At 41.1% G+C, this 18,432-nt stretch overlaps 1 protein-coding gene and 1 pseudogene across 1 annotated transcript in view; both read right to left on the bottom strand.

Annotated features, from left to right (window-relative positions):
* Positions 1 to 3,119: 3,119 nt before the first annotated feature.
* Positions 3,120 to 18,432, bottom strand: part of KCNH8 (potassium voltage-gated channel subfamily H member 8) — a 223,862-nt gene continuing 208,549 nt past the window's right edge. Inside the window, exon 16 of the mRNA XM_037070746.1 lies at positions 3,120 to 5,980. Coding sequence (XP_036926641.1) covers positions 5,273 to 5,980 — 708 coding nt within the window. The 3' untranslated portion in view covers positions 3,120 to 5,272. The remainder of the gene's footprint in view (positions 5,981 to 18,432) is intronic.
* On the bottom strand, positions 10,811 to 11,408 carry LOC119004084 (rRNA-processing protein FCF1 homolog; annotated as a pseudogene).

Below are 18,432 nucleotides of genomic sequence, written 5' to 3'. Positions count from 1 at the left end.
TTTTGGCTCTTCCCTCTGGTGGGACTTACTCTCTTGATCCTAAGGGGAAGGTTTGATAGCATCTGTGTGAAATAGCAGGCACTTTGTCACCTCTGCTTCCAGCTGGAGCTGCTAAGGTCAGAAGGGCAAGACCACCCACCACTGGGGAAGTTCTGAGGCTGTTGACTGAAGTGCTGGGGTCTTCTGGCTTGTGGCGGTGGGCATGGCAAACATCTGTCTGTCATTTCTGAAGTACACTAGTAGCAAATTTCCATGGAGAAACTTTATGCTCCTCCCCTCCAAATAGTATATGTTTGTGGCATATATTCATCTTAGTGAATACATTTCCTGGATCCTTCTGTAATTATGAAGGGCTTAAAACAAGGCTTTAATTACTAAAATCCAGCTAAGGACAAATCAGAAGCCATGTGGATTGGGACTAAAATGGCTGGGAGCAGAGACAGCCTGTTTTTACCCTGCTGCCTCCTCAAGGACTTTTTCTTTTGAAAGGTAAAGGTTGACCTATTAATACCATTACGAATAGAGTGTTAGGGATACAGTGTAAAATTAGGTTGGGATCTACGCAGAGAAGATATCAAAAGGGGCTCATTTTTCAGAAGTTAGCCTGGGACAGTTAGGGGAGGGGAAAGAAGGATGGAGCAGAGGGGAGAAAAGGGAGTAGGCAAGATGGACAGGGAAAGGAGAGTGGAGAGAAAGGGAGAGGCAGGGAGGGAGTTGGGAAGAGGAGGTGGGGAGGGGGTGGGAGAAGGAAGAGGGGAGGACTTAGGAAAGGGGAGGGAGAGAGCAACGAGAGGAGGAGGGGAAGTAGTGGAGAGTCAGGGGAGAAGGACTGACATTTGCTTAGCACTCCTTATATGTCAGCTGGTGTGCTTTCACATAAATTACTTCATTAAACCTTCACGAAGTTCCGCAAGTTCGATACATTTTAGCCCTCAAATGTTAGAGGAAGAAATGGAGACTCAGAAGTGTTAAATAACTTGTCTGAGGTCACAGAGCAAAGAAAAATGGTTGGAAGCCAGCACTCATGTGTGTCCCTCCCAAACTGCTTCTTTCTCAACATCACATGCATTTGAAGCATTTGCCTTTGGGTAACCTGAGAGAAGGAGGCAAAGGAAAGCCCGTTGGAACAGCCTTTAACTGAGGGACCCATGGACTGAGGTTCTATATTCAGCGATGACGACCATCTAGGGCAGACCAGGTTTGGAGCATCATAGATTTCTATAGTAATGGCAACGTCCTAAAAGGATGACCTACACTAGATACTTCTGGAGAAGAAGCAGACCCAGGGAGAACTATTTGGAGCAAGCTATTTTCATTGCATTGGAAAAATCGTAATCTTGACATTACCCATCCTATTCCACCCATGGCCCATCCACAGACATTTTCATTTCTAACCAAAGAGTTGGCTCACTCACATCCAAATAGTATTCCTCCCTCTACGGGAAGAACTGGCCAGTTTATGAGACTTCAACAGGCATTTTTCCTTTTTGCCTTCTAGAAAATCTAAATAAAATAAGAAAACAAAGAGCTACAATAAACCAAGAGGTACTAGTGTAAGACATATAGTAACTGCTCAGCCATTATTAGTGGAAATGATGAATAAATGCTCTAAGATATCTTGGAGAAAGTGACCAATCATTTTCATGGAAAAAAAATCACTGTATTAGAAACCATAAAGAAATAGAATTGCACACAACTGTCAGTTTGAATTGGTTTGATTCTCGCTTGTCTACCTCCCACAAAACAAACTCTGTCATCTAAGGGGTGATTGCGGCAATGTTTCCAGAGTTTGTTTCCTGGAACGTCCAAATCAGAATCACTTGGGACCCAGCCCACATCTTGAGGGTCAGGGCCCTGAAGTCTCTGTTTTTAGTAAGATCCCTTGGAAATATGTTATTCAAACTAGAGCTCAAGACTACTGACACAGGGGTTAACTGTGCCTAATTACTAATATAATTATAGGCCCAGGCTGTCTTTAATAGAATTTAGATGCTAGCTCTCTTGTGTACAAATGAGCTTGGACTCAATCTTGTACCACCATAGACTGAAGACCAATATTTCCCAATCTTTAGTGTGTCTAAGTCACCCCAGGAGTTTACTAAATGAGAGATTCCCAGGCCACCCAAGGGGACTAAGTTGTTGCCAGATTTTCTGTACTTTAAGCAAGTACCCCACGTGATTCTGATGCAGGTATTCTGCTAACACTCACTACAGAGCCTTCTAGAAAATAACATTCCCATCAAAGAGTTATTCAGCCTCTGAAATGACACTTCATTAGTGATCTTACCAACTCTCAAGGCAATACAATCCATTTGTAAGTAGTTTTAACTGCCAGAAACTTCTCCCGATGTTAAATTAAAATAAAGTCTTATAGAATCTGTCAGATTGGTGCTCTTAATGAGAACTACACAGAGGATTTTAGTCCCCGATATTATTTTTAAGAAAATATACTTGACACCCAAAAGTGTTTCTGTTTGGAAATTCCCTCTGGATCCCTGCTTACTCCTTCAGCCGGGTGTGGGTAGATGAGAAAAAATGTAGGGATCCAGAAATGCTTCCCTGATCTGAAGACAGGTCGTCAGCTATTTGCATAGCAACAGTCTTTAGAAAATCAAACACCTAGCACAACTTGGAATTCTCATTTCCTTGAATAATATCACAACCTGCATACACAAATGAAAAACCAGAACGTGGTATTCCAGGCTGCCCTAGATATGGGGGAGTCCTGTTTACTTGAATAATGATGAGAGAAAAGGCTAAGAAGGAGCAAAGTGGAGCTGATCCAGATGAGGTGGGTGCTGTACTGTAAGAGATCTGTGGGAACCCTTCCTTGTCCCAGGAGCTTGCTTATTCTCCCCCAGTTGCAGAGGTGCCCAGGGTAGGCAGCTGGTTCTTATGCCTGCTAACCTCAGTTGTTAGAAGTAGATACAGAGAAGGTGACAAGGTGGAAAAATATGAGCATGCTTCCAGGTATTTCACTGGACTTCCTCAAATCCTCAGAGCTGAACTAATTGATCCCATTTGTATGTTTACTTCAACAACAACAACAGCACACAGTTCATTTTCTTTTATTTTCAGAAGATATCAATTTTAAAAGGCAGCAAAAATGGATTTGGACATGGAGGAAGGAATACTCAGAATAGCCATGGTGGTATTGGGTCTATCATTTAAAACAACGTGGCGGGACAAGTTAAAAACACCCATGTCCCAGTGATTTATTTACAAACGGGGATAAGAAGAATAAGTAACTTTTAGCATTGTCTGATGATTATATGTGGAAACATGTTAATTCCCAAACATCTGTCGGTACATGGTCAGTACTCAAAAGACAACATGCCAATCATTCTCAGTAGCATCATTATAGCAGTGCTAATTTTTCCAAAGGCATTCACCAGCTGACAACGATTAGTTCTTTCTGAACGGTACTTCACATGGTGACACAGGTCTGGATGAGTGAAACAGGGAATACACATGAACACATGGACTCTAGACCATTTCCTCTGCCTCAATTTTCCCATTCTCTTAAGTAAGGAGGGCATTTTGGAGGTGTTTTAGTGGTGGGAGCGCAGAAGGCAATGTGTGTTGAGTGACCTGCCTCAGAAACATGTTCTGTGTCCATATTTTCTTGGAGGAAATTTCTTTCCTTTCTGTTATTCTGGCCAATTTTAGGGCGTCAGATTCACACATCAGAAGTCTTGCTTCGTTTAGATGTTTTTAACGATGCAGTTCTCAGATGGTTTATTCTCCGCGGTGACACATGAGAACAGGGGGACTCCAGGATGGGAATTCAATAGATTTTCTAAGAATGTCTGGAATGACTAGGCTGTAAATGTTCTTAAACATAAAATAAAACTTAAGTGAAGATGTTTAAATCCTCGCCCAGCCAGCATCTGAATTTGCCTGCAGGTTGCAACGTGGGGAATGTTACAAGTTCTAGACTCTCTCCAGCGCCCTTGCTGTGCAACCTCTGGGGCACGTTCTTCCCCGCTGTAAAATGAGAATGAAAACACCTGCTCCACATAACTTATAGCATTGCTGGGAGCTTGAAAAGAGTTCAGGTGCTGATCCAATGCAAGCTGGCATCTGTCTCCCAAGCCATAGCTTGGAAGTCTGGGCTTCATTTAGGAATTCTCACTGGTCTACAACCTCCCCTGAAAGAATAGCATGGGGAAAGGAGACACCCAAGATTTTCTCTCTCATTTGGAGGCCAAAATGGCTAACTGTAGTTGTGACCTTATATTCCACAGACTACTTCTGGGTTCCTGAACAACACAGTATGATGCCTAGAGGAGGGATGTTTATGTGGTACCGCGGGCAGCCTCGGCTCAGGCCGCCGACAGGAGTCAGCAGAGTGGGCGGAGCCATCTCCACCACCAGGCGGGCAGATTGTGTACCTGACACACAGTCCCTGCTTTCACTTCATCAGTAACACATGCCCTCACTTTTCTTTCGGACTCCAGAAGTGTGAGGATACACTTGTTGCAAACCGCATGCACATAAAAGGGGGACTCCTTTGGAAGCTACATCCTCTCGATAATAAATCATTTTTGACCTACTATACATAACAGTAGTGTATGTCTTATTAAAATGGCAAGCACTTTTTACCGAAATGAAAAGAAAACATTCATGTCTTTATAAATATTTTAAATAGTTTAAATACATATTTCATACCAAGGATATAAAAATAGCCTCTCTCTTTTTTGATAAATAAAGACATATTCATTTACATGGCAAATAACGTGCAATAGCTAACCACTGGCCACCAGCTCTGTTTGACTGATTGTCTAGGAGATGACATGCAGTGATATTTGTCCCTTTGCCTTCACAAAGAGAAAAACAGGTCAGCAGGAGCTGCGCACTCCGGAGGCCAACAGTGCTATGGGTATTGTTCAAGAATGACAAATAGGCACTCAGGAAAAACCTTTCCTGCCCTTCACAAAAGCCACCCGGGACAAACCCAGATCCACAAATTCTCTGTCTGGGACTTCTAGCTGCTCAGACCCTCAGGGTCTTTGGACTTTTTTTTTACCCAAGTCTGTCAAACAGACCAGTAAGTTAATACCTGTACAGAAAAATGCGTCTATTACGTATCTAGGATCTTGAAAGTGTTGGCTACAGGACGGAGGTGATGTGCCTTTGCCTGGCTCCCCAGCTCTCTCCTGCGGGACGCCCAGCCTTGCTCCGTCTTCGTGGCTGCCAGAGGCAAAGAAGGCAACTAAAGCCATCGTGCAGTGGTGGGTTGGAAACCAGTAGAGCCTCACGTGCACTAATATCATACGTTTATGGCTTTATTGTCTTTCACATCTGCTGTGCTTGTGACAACTTCCAGTGGAAAGTTCTCCAAGGGTTCAGTAGGGATTGACGCCATTCCTTCCCGATCCCAAGATCCTGGCAAGTTTTCCAGACTGAAGGAGCTCATGGCTGCCTGGCTGAAGCTGCCCTCCTCTGACCTGCTTGGGAGAACCAGCTGCAAAGATGTTTCTGAGGAGGAGCAGACGGAGGACGAGAGAGTCTCCGAGATGGACTGCAGAGGCGTCAGCGTAGTATCTGAATGTGGAGAGATGCACCTTAAGAATTGCAAATGACCTTCTTGGACAACCTGGTAGTGGGCAGGTGAAAAATCAAGGTTTGGAGAAGGATGACGTTCACCGCCCGCGGGGGTTTGCTGCTCAGGAGCTCCAGTTCGTTGGGGGCTGCTCTCCACAGAGGAGGGATCCACACTCCAAATGTCTGAGGTGACATTACTGTGACAAAGCTGTGCTTGGGGATACGAAGCTCCACCTGCTTGCAAATGCAGGCAAGGCTGGTGTGTACTCCAGGTCATCCTGGTCTGTAAGCTGCCCCTGGAGGGACACACAGAGGCAGTGCGCCGAGAACAAAACCGTGACGGCTGCTGGGGTGACAGGACATTCTCTAGAAGTTGCATCACATTCCTCATGTCTTTACCTAGCTGGGAGACCTCCTGAGTCAGTGTTGTTACCTGTTTGGATAAAGCAAAGCAAAGGCAGTAGTCAGAAGTGCACGGTAGTGACCTCAGAGCAGTGAGGCGGACAAGTGAGATTCCTCAGTCAGGAGGTGAAAGGCTGCTCCACCGTCTGCTCCAGTTGAGTCCAAAGGGTGAATGGGGAAACTGGGAGCCTGCTCTAAAGCCATCCTCACTCTGAGGGAACCTAGAGAGGCAGTGTGGCATTCTTGATGCATCTTTCTGGGGTTCTCGAAAAGAATTAGAGGTGTGAGCCCATCATCTCCTCTCCTGTATCTCTTAAGTCCAGACAGTGCCCTTCACTTTCTCTGGGTAGTGGGTGCACAGTGATGCACAGAGATCCCTTCAGATAATTCTCAACAGTGCTGAGTGGGGGGCGTGACATGTAAAGGGCTCAGCATGCTCCCAGTCCAGAGCAGACACCCAGGGAAGGACAGCTCTTGCTTTTGCCACTCCTGGTTGACATCTAAGGTCCAGAGACCACCTGGCCTTCAGTGAGGATGAGGGTGGTGAGTACGACCTCACACCAGATTTTCGAGGGAAGGAGTCTGTGAAAAGGGGGAAAGCTGCAAAATGAGAGAAACAAGGGGGTATGCCATGTAGGTGAGTAATGTAGATAGCTACTGTGGGGAGACCGGGCAGGCTGGGATTCATCAGTGAGCCTGGAACCCCATGGAATTACAACCTAAACTGTGTGGTATGGGCTTTAGTTCACTGTTTCCAGGTGAGACATTCAGCTTTCCTAAGATTTCCAAAGGACGTATCTCTCAAACACTTACGGACGACTGAGGAATCCTCGTTATTTATTTTACACTTAAAACTAATAATAAAATTCACTGGAGGATTTCTTTTTCTAACAACCAAATGCCTTTTTTAAAACCATATGTATTTTCTGGTCTGTGGTTAGATTCATAACACTAACTCGTACTATGATATTTTGCCTTCATTTTTATAATAGAGTATGTTATAAAGTACTTTCTCTGGCTTTAGTATCATGACCCCAAAACTCTAATATAAGCAACCGGACCCATTTGAAAAATGCCACTGGAAAATAAAACAAAACAAAATGGGCAGTTCAACTTCAATGTTGCCAAAACCAAAAACTGTTGTTATGAGCAGACTTTTCTCAACATTTAAGTGTATGTTCCTAGTTCATCCAGTAACTTAATTCAGTCCACTTCCTCTGAATGAATTCTGAAACTAATTCTCCCTGGCAGGCCCATCAGGAGGTGGTGCCTTTCAAATCAGGCTTTGAAAAACAGCCAGAAAGAGGTTTTTCTATGGTTCAGGCAACTGGCTGGTAACACCTGCCTTGACATTGCCAAGCCAAACTGTTTCTGTCTTGCTGTTGGCATTGAACTTGAGAGACTCGATCAAATACTTGTTTAGCCTTTTCAGCAGATCTGAAACTTCTGGCAACAAAAAGATACCTCTAAGCCGGAAATCCTGAATGTGAGAAAGATTCTACGTGTTTTGAAATTTTCTCTGCAGGTTGTTGGTTTCCTAGCTGGCCAAGTCTCAATTCTGAAGTACAGGGATCAGGCTTAAATCAGTACCTGGATCTCGGCACTGGAGAATTTCACCCGTGAGTTCTGTCTTGGATTGATTAGCTCTCCTGTCAAAATTTCAGAAGAAAACCCTGACACTTAATGGCATGTTCAAAGGGACACATTGACCCTCCATTTCTGTAGGCTGTCTAAGCTTAACTTCTGTATCGAACTCACTAAGGCTGTATCACCAGCTTCTTGTGCATACTGAGTAAAGACATAGTTGTTGAGGGACAATTTGCATGTTTGGCCCATCGATGATTATATTGTTCCATAAATGATTGAGTAAATTTATGATGTAACATGTTTTCAAGTACATTTTCCCTATTGGATCTACGAGCAGTGCCAAGACAGGCAGGGATACATTATCATTGCCCCACCTGTAAAAGGGAAACGCTAAGACCCAGAGGTTAAATGAGATTGTTAAGGTCCTTTATTCCATAAATGACAGTCCAGTGTAGAATTCAAGCCTTCTATGTTTGGTGCTCTTTCTGTTACAGCATATTACACGTGGAAAAAGAGATGAGGCTTAAGAGTTGAGAGAGTTTCAATAACGTGGTCAGAATTTGTGAAAAGCACAGACAATACAAAAAAGTAGTATCAGGTGTAAAAGCTGTCTGAAATGGCGATGCAACATCAAATAAGTAAATAGTGCTGTCTCTAAAACATTAGGGGACTGATTAAGTACAGTAAAACCTCTTCATAGCAAATTATGTGAATGCAATGACAATGAAAGAGGTTTGCAAAAACCTCAAAACAAACAATAGGTCAACAGACATATTCCTGATGAGTTATATTTGTAGCGTTCACAAGAAGCACATACTTTGCCATGGCTGGTATGCCTTTCTGTGGCTATGTTCTTGACACCTAATTTTACTGTGCATTTGCCACAACTTGAGGCCATGAACTTTGAATGGGAACCCAGTCTTGACTGGTTCCAGAAATGTAAACAAGCATTAACATTTTCAGGAAATGAAATTATTACATTAGCTTGAACTAAAAGAAGCAAAGAACCCATGGAAACAGAGCTTTCTTTAGCTCTAGAGGGTAACAATTTATGTTAGGGAAGATTCCTGTCATTGTGTCACTTGGGACACACCCCTGCACCTTATTAAAGTTACACCAGCGAATTAATCCCTATTAGGTAAGGGAGCTCTCCCTTACCAGGACAAAGCCAGCTGTCACAGGGAGAGACGGCATCTCCTGGAGGTGGAGACTCTAATAATACTAAAGGTGACAATATACTGCTGCAGAAAATGCTGTAAAGTTTCACCCTACTTTTGTTTACTGCTTCCTGCCAGGCTCACTAACAAAATTCATTCTGAAATAAGAAAGATGCTGGTCTGAATCGAATGTCCAAAGCCCAGAATGCAGTGTCTGCACTTTGTAAGTGCGGCAAGGAGGTTCAGTGCTTTCTCGCAGTGCACTAAGAAGCTGGACATTTGCTAGGAAGGTTAGTTGGGCCACTTTGTGACCAAGGCTCCACCCACCTAAGGAGAGATGTGCTCAAAATACAACCGAAAGCCAGAGTACTGCTGAGTCACTTCAACGAAAACAAAAACATCATCCAGATCAAATGGACCAAAGTTTTCCCGCTTGAAAGTTCATGAATCTCTATATATTTCCTGTCACTCATATTATAAAATACAACTGCTTTTTGAGCAGGTGTGATAAAGCCCTTAGTAAGCTCTACCTCACTTTGCGGTGGCCCCATTTCCCGTGTTTCCCACCAGAACGACTACTGGGAGAGTATCCGCTCCCTGTTCTTGTAGGTGCTGTCTCTCTGACTGGGTGCTCTTTTCCTCGGCCCCTCTCTGTCTGGTCAGTTGTTTCTCTTCCTTCAAACTTTGAATTCCTCATCTTCTCTGCAGAGCTTTTCCCTGACAGCCCACTGAGAGTCAGGTAGGAGTTTGAGCATCATACAGGACTGTCTGCTCCCAAAGAGACTGAGCCCCTTGAGGGTAGAAATTATTATTTATCTTAGGATCTCCTGGATTCTGGGTGATACCTGGAACACAACATGCATTCAGTAACCCTTGAATGCATAAATTAATTCGATCCCTGCTGTTTTGAAGACCTAGCCCTCATAGCCATGTTTTTCTTAAAATTTTACTTAACCTATTTTAGAGACGGGGTAGAGAGGTTTATTGTTCCACTTATTTATGCATTCATTGGTTGTTTCTTGCATGTGCCTCAATTGGGGATCAAACCTGCGACCTTGGCATATTGGGACAATGCTCTAACCCAGGAATTTTAAACAAATGTGCCATAAGAAGTTTTAAAACCTGCAATGCCTGACTATTTAGTCAGGGGCACTGACCTCTTTCCCTTAGATTATCAAATAAAAAAGTGACGACGGCCAACATAACAATAGTTTTCTGGTGTGAATGAATAAAAAGGTATACCTATTTTTGTCAGATCAGTAATATAGATATATTTTGGTGTGCCTTAGAATTTTAGTAATAGTTTATGGGTGCCATTGGATTTAAAAAGTTGAAAATCACTGCTCTAAGCTACTGAGCTTCCTGGCCAGGTCTCATATCCCCTTCAATTTTGTTCTTCATTTATCTCATGATTATATCATAAATATCATAGGCAGAAGCTGACTACTACAAAATTATATTGGAGTATCTATAACTGGTCCTTCATCCCAAGTAAATATATTAAGAGTTATGTGTTTTGACTGTTAAAAGGATTTTTAATATAAATTTCTTAAAGCAAGTCCTTGGTTATCCTCTAGCTTTTAAGAGCAGATGGCATTTTCACTGTTAAGAATCCCTGTTATTGCTTTTCCTTCATAATTATAGAAACAGGTCTCCTTTGGCCAGGACTTCTGCTAGACGCCATTTATCTCACTGCTTTGACACTTGTCTCAGCATAAACTTGATTGCCACGGAATGTTCCCCTATTAACTGACTCCCCTAGCTCATGGCTGTGCTGAGCCCCAAGCGACAAATTCGGTTACATGATCGGAGGTGTTTTACTGGTTCAAATTTGGCAAACCTTTTACATCCTTCGTTGCCTCCCTGAATGGGTATGTGTGTATGTATGTATGTATTTTTTGAGCAGTCATCGGATTTATAAAAAGATGTAACCAATATTGATGCAAAATATCATTCTCAAAACAACATTAAAAAGTGAGTGTATTTGAACCATACTCAGGTCATAACAGAGAAAATGGCTGAGTGGAGCAATAATAACTCATTCTGTGGCATGTTTAATAAACTGGCAACAGAAAAAGGTAGTGGAACGAAAGCAGAGGAGCTTTGTCTGTTCAGCATTAGAAGTCAGGGGCTCCAGAATCGTGTGGCATCTGCTCCGTGTGGTGCCTCTGGTGAGAAATGCACAGGACGGGAACTCCAGGGATCTTCCTGATTCTTCCTTTAAGGTGCCGGTCGACTGTGGTCCCAAGGTAACACTTGTGCTGAGCTATTCTCTGTACTAAAGAGTCATCTGCGTCGGTTCCTCTGTGTGCGCATGGTGAATCATTCAAGTCTTGGATCATTGGTGTCCCTTAGAGCCACGCAATACCTCCGCCCCAATCTCTCATTTTCAGCCGTTACACAGTCAGTTATACAAGGGATACACTTGGCACAGAGGCAGTGCATCATTGACTGCACTGAGTCCAGTTTGGCCTTGCTGGAAAGGTTGATAAAGCTGGTATCAACCAGGATATGGTAAAGTGGGCCCCGCTGTGTGTTACATTGGAGGGATAAGCAAGAAGAGTATTGAGGGACTTCTCTTTCCTTGAATGCAGTAGGATCTTTCTTTTCTCTCTTTTTAGGTTTTAACCTATCCTCTTCTGTAAGTCTCTGATCTGTCAGACTAAACATTTGCTTCACGGTTGCATATTTTCTTGTTTACTTTTGCTTCCCCATGTTCACACTCTTGTTTCTTCTGGAATTACCATTCCTGGGTAGGTATTTATATGGCCTTCTGATTATTTATACAGATGGTAGATAAAGAAACCATAACTCAATACACATTGTTTCTCATACTTGTGTATTATGTTCCACTTTCTTTATCTATTTTTCTCTTCTTCCTCTTTCTCCTCCTCCTCCTTCTCCTCATTCTTCTATGGATAAGAATCCGTCAATCTGTAACTGTTGGCCAAACCAATTCACCCTCACCATCTGCACAGCCAAGTGTTCACATCCAAGATTTTTCTATCCTTTCCAATGTCCCAACTGTTAGAAAGAAGTGATGAAAACACCATCTGTGCTTCCACGTGGTTCAGACTTGTCAACTGTCCATGATAACCCACGCACTGATCTTTCCATACCTCTAAGAAGGGAATCACTAGCTGCCGTCGTTTTTCTATTTCTGCCATATCCAAGTTTCTCAGAACTTCTGTTGGCTTAGAAATAGTCATTGTTGCCTACATTTCCAGGATATCTGTTTTTTTTCCTCCTACGCTCAATTTGCTCAATTTATATGATGGTACTTCTCAATTTATCTGAGTCATATTTCCACAAGGGCTTTCTTGAGAATGAAATAATATAATAGAGGTTAAGGTTCAGTCCCCATTATAGCTGGTATTATGTAAAAATTCCAGGTGTCTCGATTTGATAACGTAACCTAGGCACTAATCTTAGTTGAAAGCTTCTGCCTTGCAGAGAATACTAACCCAGGAAACATTTAGACCAAAGAAAATATAAGCCAGTTACCTATATAACTCCACTTGAGCCTCAGCACGGACAGGTGAACCCATTCCTGTTAACACTTTGACATAATTAACACTGGCAGAAACAATCTCCAAGTTTTAGCACTGCCTTGCATGGATCTTTGACGTAGTAAATAGTAACAACAATGACCAGAGCCTTTGAAACATGTTGCTGGAGATCCTGTATTTCCTATCTACGTTTTGAGTAGTTGCAGTGTGATGGGTTGAGAACTCTATATGAAGGGTGTGCAAGCCCAAATACAACCATGTGCACTTTGGTGTGGACTAGAATTGAATGAAGAGCAATGTGGGGCAAGGGCAGGTACGCCAGGTCTTTGTCGTTCTCTATAATAGCTCAAGGTTCTGCACCAATTCTGCCATTTGTAAAACTTTGTTGATACATGAATACTCCAATGAATGTTAAGTTGCATGGCTAATTTCCTAGTATGGGTTTCTCTTATTTTCATTTGAACTTCAGTAATTTTTGCTAATCTTCAAATAGCACTGCAGTACACAGAAGTCAGTGTCACTGTATTCCTAGCAGGTAATAATGTTTCATATGATTTCAGTGTCTTATGGAAATCCCCACCATTTCAAATGGGGAGAAATTATAAAATATTGTGTTATTACATGGCACAGAGAATCCATCTGTGGTGCCAGTGACCCATTGTCCCGGTGACCCATTGTCCCGGTGCACTGCCGGCTTTGGAAGTGACATTGTATGCATGTCAAACACAGATTTGCTGTCCTAGTGTGTCTTCAGACAGTGCCTTTTGGGAATAGGAGTGTGAGTTTCATAGTGAAGACAGGAATGTGTCTTTGACAATACCTCTCATTTCACATAGAAAATATCTTTTTTATATTATATAGAAAATAGCCTTCTTACATATCATATTTATTCATGTTTTACACTTCTCAGCGTTGGCCATTGGTATGGTATGAATCATGAACTCTGAGAGTAACTGGGACTTCAGCTGATGGGGGAAAATATGATTTCCATTTTTGTGCACTCAGTGAGCAGATGGGGAATGCATCTGTTAATATAATCTTCTTAGCTTGAAGAGCTCTTGACCTGTCACTCAATTTTTGCCAAACATGTACACATTTTCCTGCTAGACACAATTTTCCTAAATTCAGGGGTGCTAATTACACCAATCCTCTCCTTCTGCCTTGAACACGCATCCATTTTTACAAGCTCTGATTCAGGTAATTAAATGGTCTCTCATTTAATCCTTTGTTATGTTGTGTATTTATTGTAGGATTCAGACAAGTTCAATCAAACTCCATAAGCCAGCAAAACAAAACAAGATGATCGGCCAATTTCATCCTTGTGTCTTTTGTTTTACAAAGCATTCAAAAACAAGTAGTAGTATTTTTATCTGTCAGCTAAAATAATAATCATACTCGACACTTGCATACATTTTGTCCAGATGAGGATCTCAATCCCATTGCGAATGAAGGCTGTAAATCTCTGTCTACAGCTGGAGAGACTAGAATGCTGGGAGGTGAAGTGGCTTATCCAAGGTCACACAGGAATTGTACCATGGGTTTTACTTTTGCAGGTGCATCCAATGCCTCTTAAATTATAATAAGAGAAGAATTACAAGTCTAGCATTACCAATACAAAATGACCAATTACAGTCTTGAAAGTGATTATTCCAGTGGTTTCATTGAATTTCTGCAAGCCCAGGCCTTTGGACACAACTTTATTACTCTAGCTGTGCTATGGTAATCCATTATTTATCAACCCTTTGATTTCTTTGCTCATTTATTTTTCTGCTTCCTGTGATAAAGTTTGATTAGTATTCAAATTGCTGTGTGGCTAAGGGCTCCTCAGTGCTATCAGTGAACACCAAACAAAGTCTGTCTCCTTACAAATGCCAACTGTACAGGACCGTACTTATAAATATTTAATGTATATAAAAATCACCTGAGGATCTTGGTGCAAGTGTACATTCAGATTCAGTAGGTGTGGGGCATGGCCTGGGATTCTGCATTTCTAACAAGCTGCCCTTTGATGACGCCAGTGCTGCCGGTCTACGCAAGGTCAGATCATTAGTTCCCATCCTTACAGTTCCAGTCCCTTTTATATCTCTTCATGTATTGATCTTTGGTAAGAGTTTAAAATTTCGTGTAGCCAGCTCTTTCCAAGTCCTTTGGCAAGTTTATAGTTGAGTTTTTCCATGTTTTGATTTTTTAAAATTTCTTTCAGCAGAATTTGTAGTTTCAGTGTATAAGTTTTCTACCTCCTTGGATAAATTTATTTCTAAGTATTTTACTCTTTTGAATGCTATATACATTGAATCCTTTTCTTAATTTCTTTCTTATAGTTCCTTCTTAGTGTTTAGAAATACTACTGATTTTCTATATTGATTTTGTATCCTGCAACTTTACCAAATGGATTCTAAGTGGTTTTGTGTGTGGGTGTATGTGTGTGTTGAGTCTTAAGGTTCCTGTTGTTTGCGATTGTCAAAGCGGCTGCCTTTGTTTTTGATGGCTCTCAGCATTTGAGGGTTTGCTATCTTTGTCTCCAAAGGTAGGATCTCAGCAAGTACCTAGACGTAAGCTGATTAGAAGCTGGAACGTCAAGCAGCAGCTGGGAAAGTACGCAGTCAATAACCTACCAAGAAGAAACTGGAAGATGGATATTTTTACTTGCTCCCTCTGTGCTGAGCCTGGGTACCCAGCCATAGAGGTGCTAATTGCACTGATTTAAACACTGTTTCTTTGTTTGCTATAGACCTGTGGAACCTGTAAACCTAAGTCCATTTGGCTTTCAAAGCTCTGTGTTTTGGGGGCCCGCCCCTCAGGTGGGAGCCTTAAAAACTGGGGGCACTCTGTACGTGGTCCATGTCCTTCAGTCCTCAGAGAGAAGTTGGAAGTTGGGGGTTCCCTCCTTATTATATGGCCGTGTGCCAGGGGTAGGGTTTATGGCAAGAGGATATCTCAGCTTTTCCTGTTTGTTTCCATGTGGGTATTTTCTCATCTGCCTGGCGTGTAGGCCCCACTCAGCTAGTTTCTGTATTTCTCTCAGAGAGAATTTTTCTGTGTGCAGACAGGAAGTATATCCAGGAGTTTTCTATGTTGCCATCTTGGAGCATTTACTATCTATTTTATGTATTTCAATCCATTGCATTTCTTAGCCTTACTAAATCTCAAATTGTTCCATGTTTGGCCAATGGGAGACTCTCTACATTGGTTCCTGAGTTCTTTCGTCATCATCCTAGTCATGTCTGATAGCTTTCTCGCTACCTGGTGTACTAAGGTGTTCCAGACCCATTAAGTGTCATTCATACCCCAGAAGTGAAAACAGACACTTATCCAAGAAACTTATCTGGTTTCATTTACTGGGAAATTGTATTTCAAGACCATAATAGAGGCATAGAGATATTTACTGTTATCGGGCTGGTCAGTGTTTTTATTTCTTTTCTGATGAAAGAGCTTGGAGATGTGTGTGTGTATGATACTACACAGGTTCATAGTATTTCTAATTCTACTTCAGATTTACAGGGTTTCTACTTGACATACTATATTACATTTCTATTTCCTCTGTTTTAATACTGTGGATTTTGGTTATTGAGGTACGACGATGATAGCATTAGAATAATACCCATTTGCTTTGTCCCACATTACACATGCAGCCGTTTCAGGGTAACCACGCCAATACCACCATTACAAATTACGATTGTTGAGAGCATTTCTTATCCTTACTAAAAGTAAGTTAGACTTGCTGTTTTGGCATATTCTATCCTAACCCTCTTTTCACATTCCCCTTTAACAGTTCTTTACTGGTTTACTCTACTTAGGTTGTTTGAGCACATGGCCTTTGACAACACATGTTTTCTCCCTTTTAACTTTCATTTGGGCTTTCATTTAACTTTCAAAGCCTTCAAATGGTACATTTGAAATGGATAAATTATATAATGTCTTAGTTATGTCTCAATAAAGTTTTTTTAAAGGAGTTAATAAGTAGTATGAGAAATGAGACTTCTCTCTAAAAAAGTCAATACATGTTGCTGTTTCTATAAAGCTCATTTTTTGTTTGTGCATGTTACATATTTCATTTTCTTGAATATATTTAAGATCCCAGATGGATTAAAATGGCCTAATAATAAGTGGCTCTTTTATGTGCCTTCAAAATAAAATGCTAAAAAGTGGCAATCAGAGCATTGAAGGCAAAGTACACCCTGGTAAGCAAGGCTGATTTAACAAGCTACCTGTATTGTCTCATTTTGAAAATGAAGATTTGGTTATGATTATTTTTTCATAAAGCCTGGTAGATTTTTTCTGCCTAGTTTTATTATTATTTTGCCACTTATATATTTAGTGTAATATCAGTTAATGGTTAAGTATTGTTAAACTGGCATATGGGGTCTCCTTATTCCTAAATTTATAAATCTCACAGAATAAATGCACTTTACAGTAATACAATGTCACTAGTATATCAAATTATTTAGCTAAAATAAGATACATTAAAACATGAATAATTTGGCTTGTCATCCTGTAATCTTATTTTTAAATTAAATGTCTTTTTAGCAAAAGAAAGTCTCAGGTGAAAGTAGTCACTTTCATGATCCAGTATGTTTTCCTTAAGGACATTCATTTCCATTTTATTCCATAAGCATTGACAAATCATCTCTCTCCTACTACTCTGCCCTGGGTACCAATTAGGTAGCAGCAGACAGGAGCCGAGGGCTAACTTGAGAGTCACCTTTACCTGAATAGAGAAATAACCTCGTATGGGCAGGGAACGAGCATTTGACCAGTTACTAAGGGAGAGCGCCTGCTTGGTGCTTTACAATTGGTATTAAGTTCTCCTGACAATCCTCTATTACAGATTTTATTATTAATATTGAATAGAGGAGGAATTTGAACTTAGGGAAGGCAAACACTGCTGAAGTCACAGAGTTAACTTTATGTGTAGGATCAAGGTCTCTGTTTCCAAAGCTCATTCTCTTTCTCCACTGGTGTGTTTGCTGCCTTGAGCCGCCGGTGGCAGAGCACACAGGCTCCCTGGGTGGGCTTGGCCACAGCGTCTTTCTGGGTCAGCCAGCTTTCAGAAAGGAGAACGCACTCCAGCCCTTACCTACAAACCTTTTTCAGAAATGGAGCATCTGACCTACACAGTCCACAGCCCACACAGTGATGTTTTGTTGTTATTTTTAAGATAATTCCCTTACAACTGCACGATTTTTTCCTCTGCTGTAAAGCAATGACAAGGTTTTCAAAAGTGTTCCAATATTAGCAGCTGCCCTACATCCTTTAAACTGTCTTAACTGTTCTGCGAATGTAGGTTATCCCAAATATTATTCCTTTTCTGATTTTTTGTTCTGCGTTTAACCAGCTGGTTTTGAACTTTGTATATCAGTAAACAATTTCGTTCCATCTTAGAAGTTTAGCAGATATCGAAATGCAGTTTCTGCAGTGCTCACGCTTTATGCAAGTCTCAATGGGCCTCACAGATATTGGGGATTGACGTTTTGGTTTCAGAGTTATTGTCATGAAGTACAACCTACATTTGTTATCATTTCTTTTTTGCTTACCCCTAAACGAAGAATAGAATAAACAAAGAAAGAGCAATGAAATGGTCACCACATGTGCACAGAAGAAAATGGGTGAAATGGAAAATTTAGGCGTGGACTTTTTTGCAATGCAAACAACATTACTTTGTAGGAGATAGGAGGAAAAAAACTAGTAGGGTTTTTTTAACAAGGAGAATAATCTTACAATTTGAAGCCAATTTGTATTTCTATTCTGCCTGTCTTAGAGGGTTTTAATGAACTTCCCAAAGGGTCAAGACTGTGAACAAATTAAATTATGTATAAAGAATAATTTTTTTTTTACTTAGGCTTCAGCCATGAGGAAATCAGATCTTTTCCTAGAAAGAAAGCTAATTCTTTAGGGAAGGAAAATTGGACCATTGATATTTTTATCTTGCTCTTTTTATTTCAATATATGACAAGATAAAAAGACTTATGGAATCTCACTGGCAAAGCAATCATGAATACAGAATCACGCTGGGGAAATAGTTTGTTTTTCAAGTAGTTATCTGTTTTAACACATCTGACACTGGTTCTCATTATCAAAGGAAAACTGTATAGGACGTAGATTTATAGGTGTCACTTGGAAAAATTACCTACATTCCAAAAGGTGAAGATATAAACACATTTTCCCTCAGAATAATTACTAATGCCAGTGTTTGGGCTAATATTTTCATTAATAGATTCTTAAAATCACTA

This window comes from Sturnira hondurensis, unplaced genomic scaffold (assembly GCF_014824575.4).
Source record: "Sturnira hondurensis isolate 20B ecotype Veracruz unplaced genomic scaffold, ASM1482457v3 Scaffold0019006, whole genome shotgun sequence".
NCBI classification, from domain to species: domain Eukaryota; kingdom Metazoa; phylum Chordata; class Mammalia; order Chiroptera; family Phyllostomidae; genus Sturnira; species Sturnira hondurensis.
Note: the sequence above shows the minus strand (reverse complement) of the source record. Positions and strands in the feature narration are given on the sequence as shown.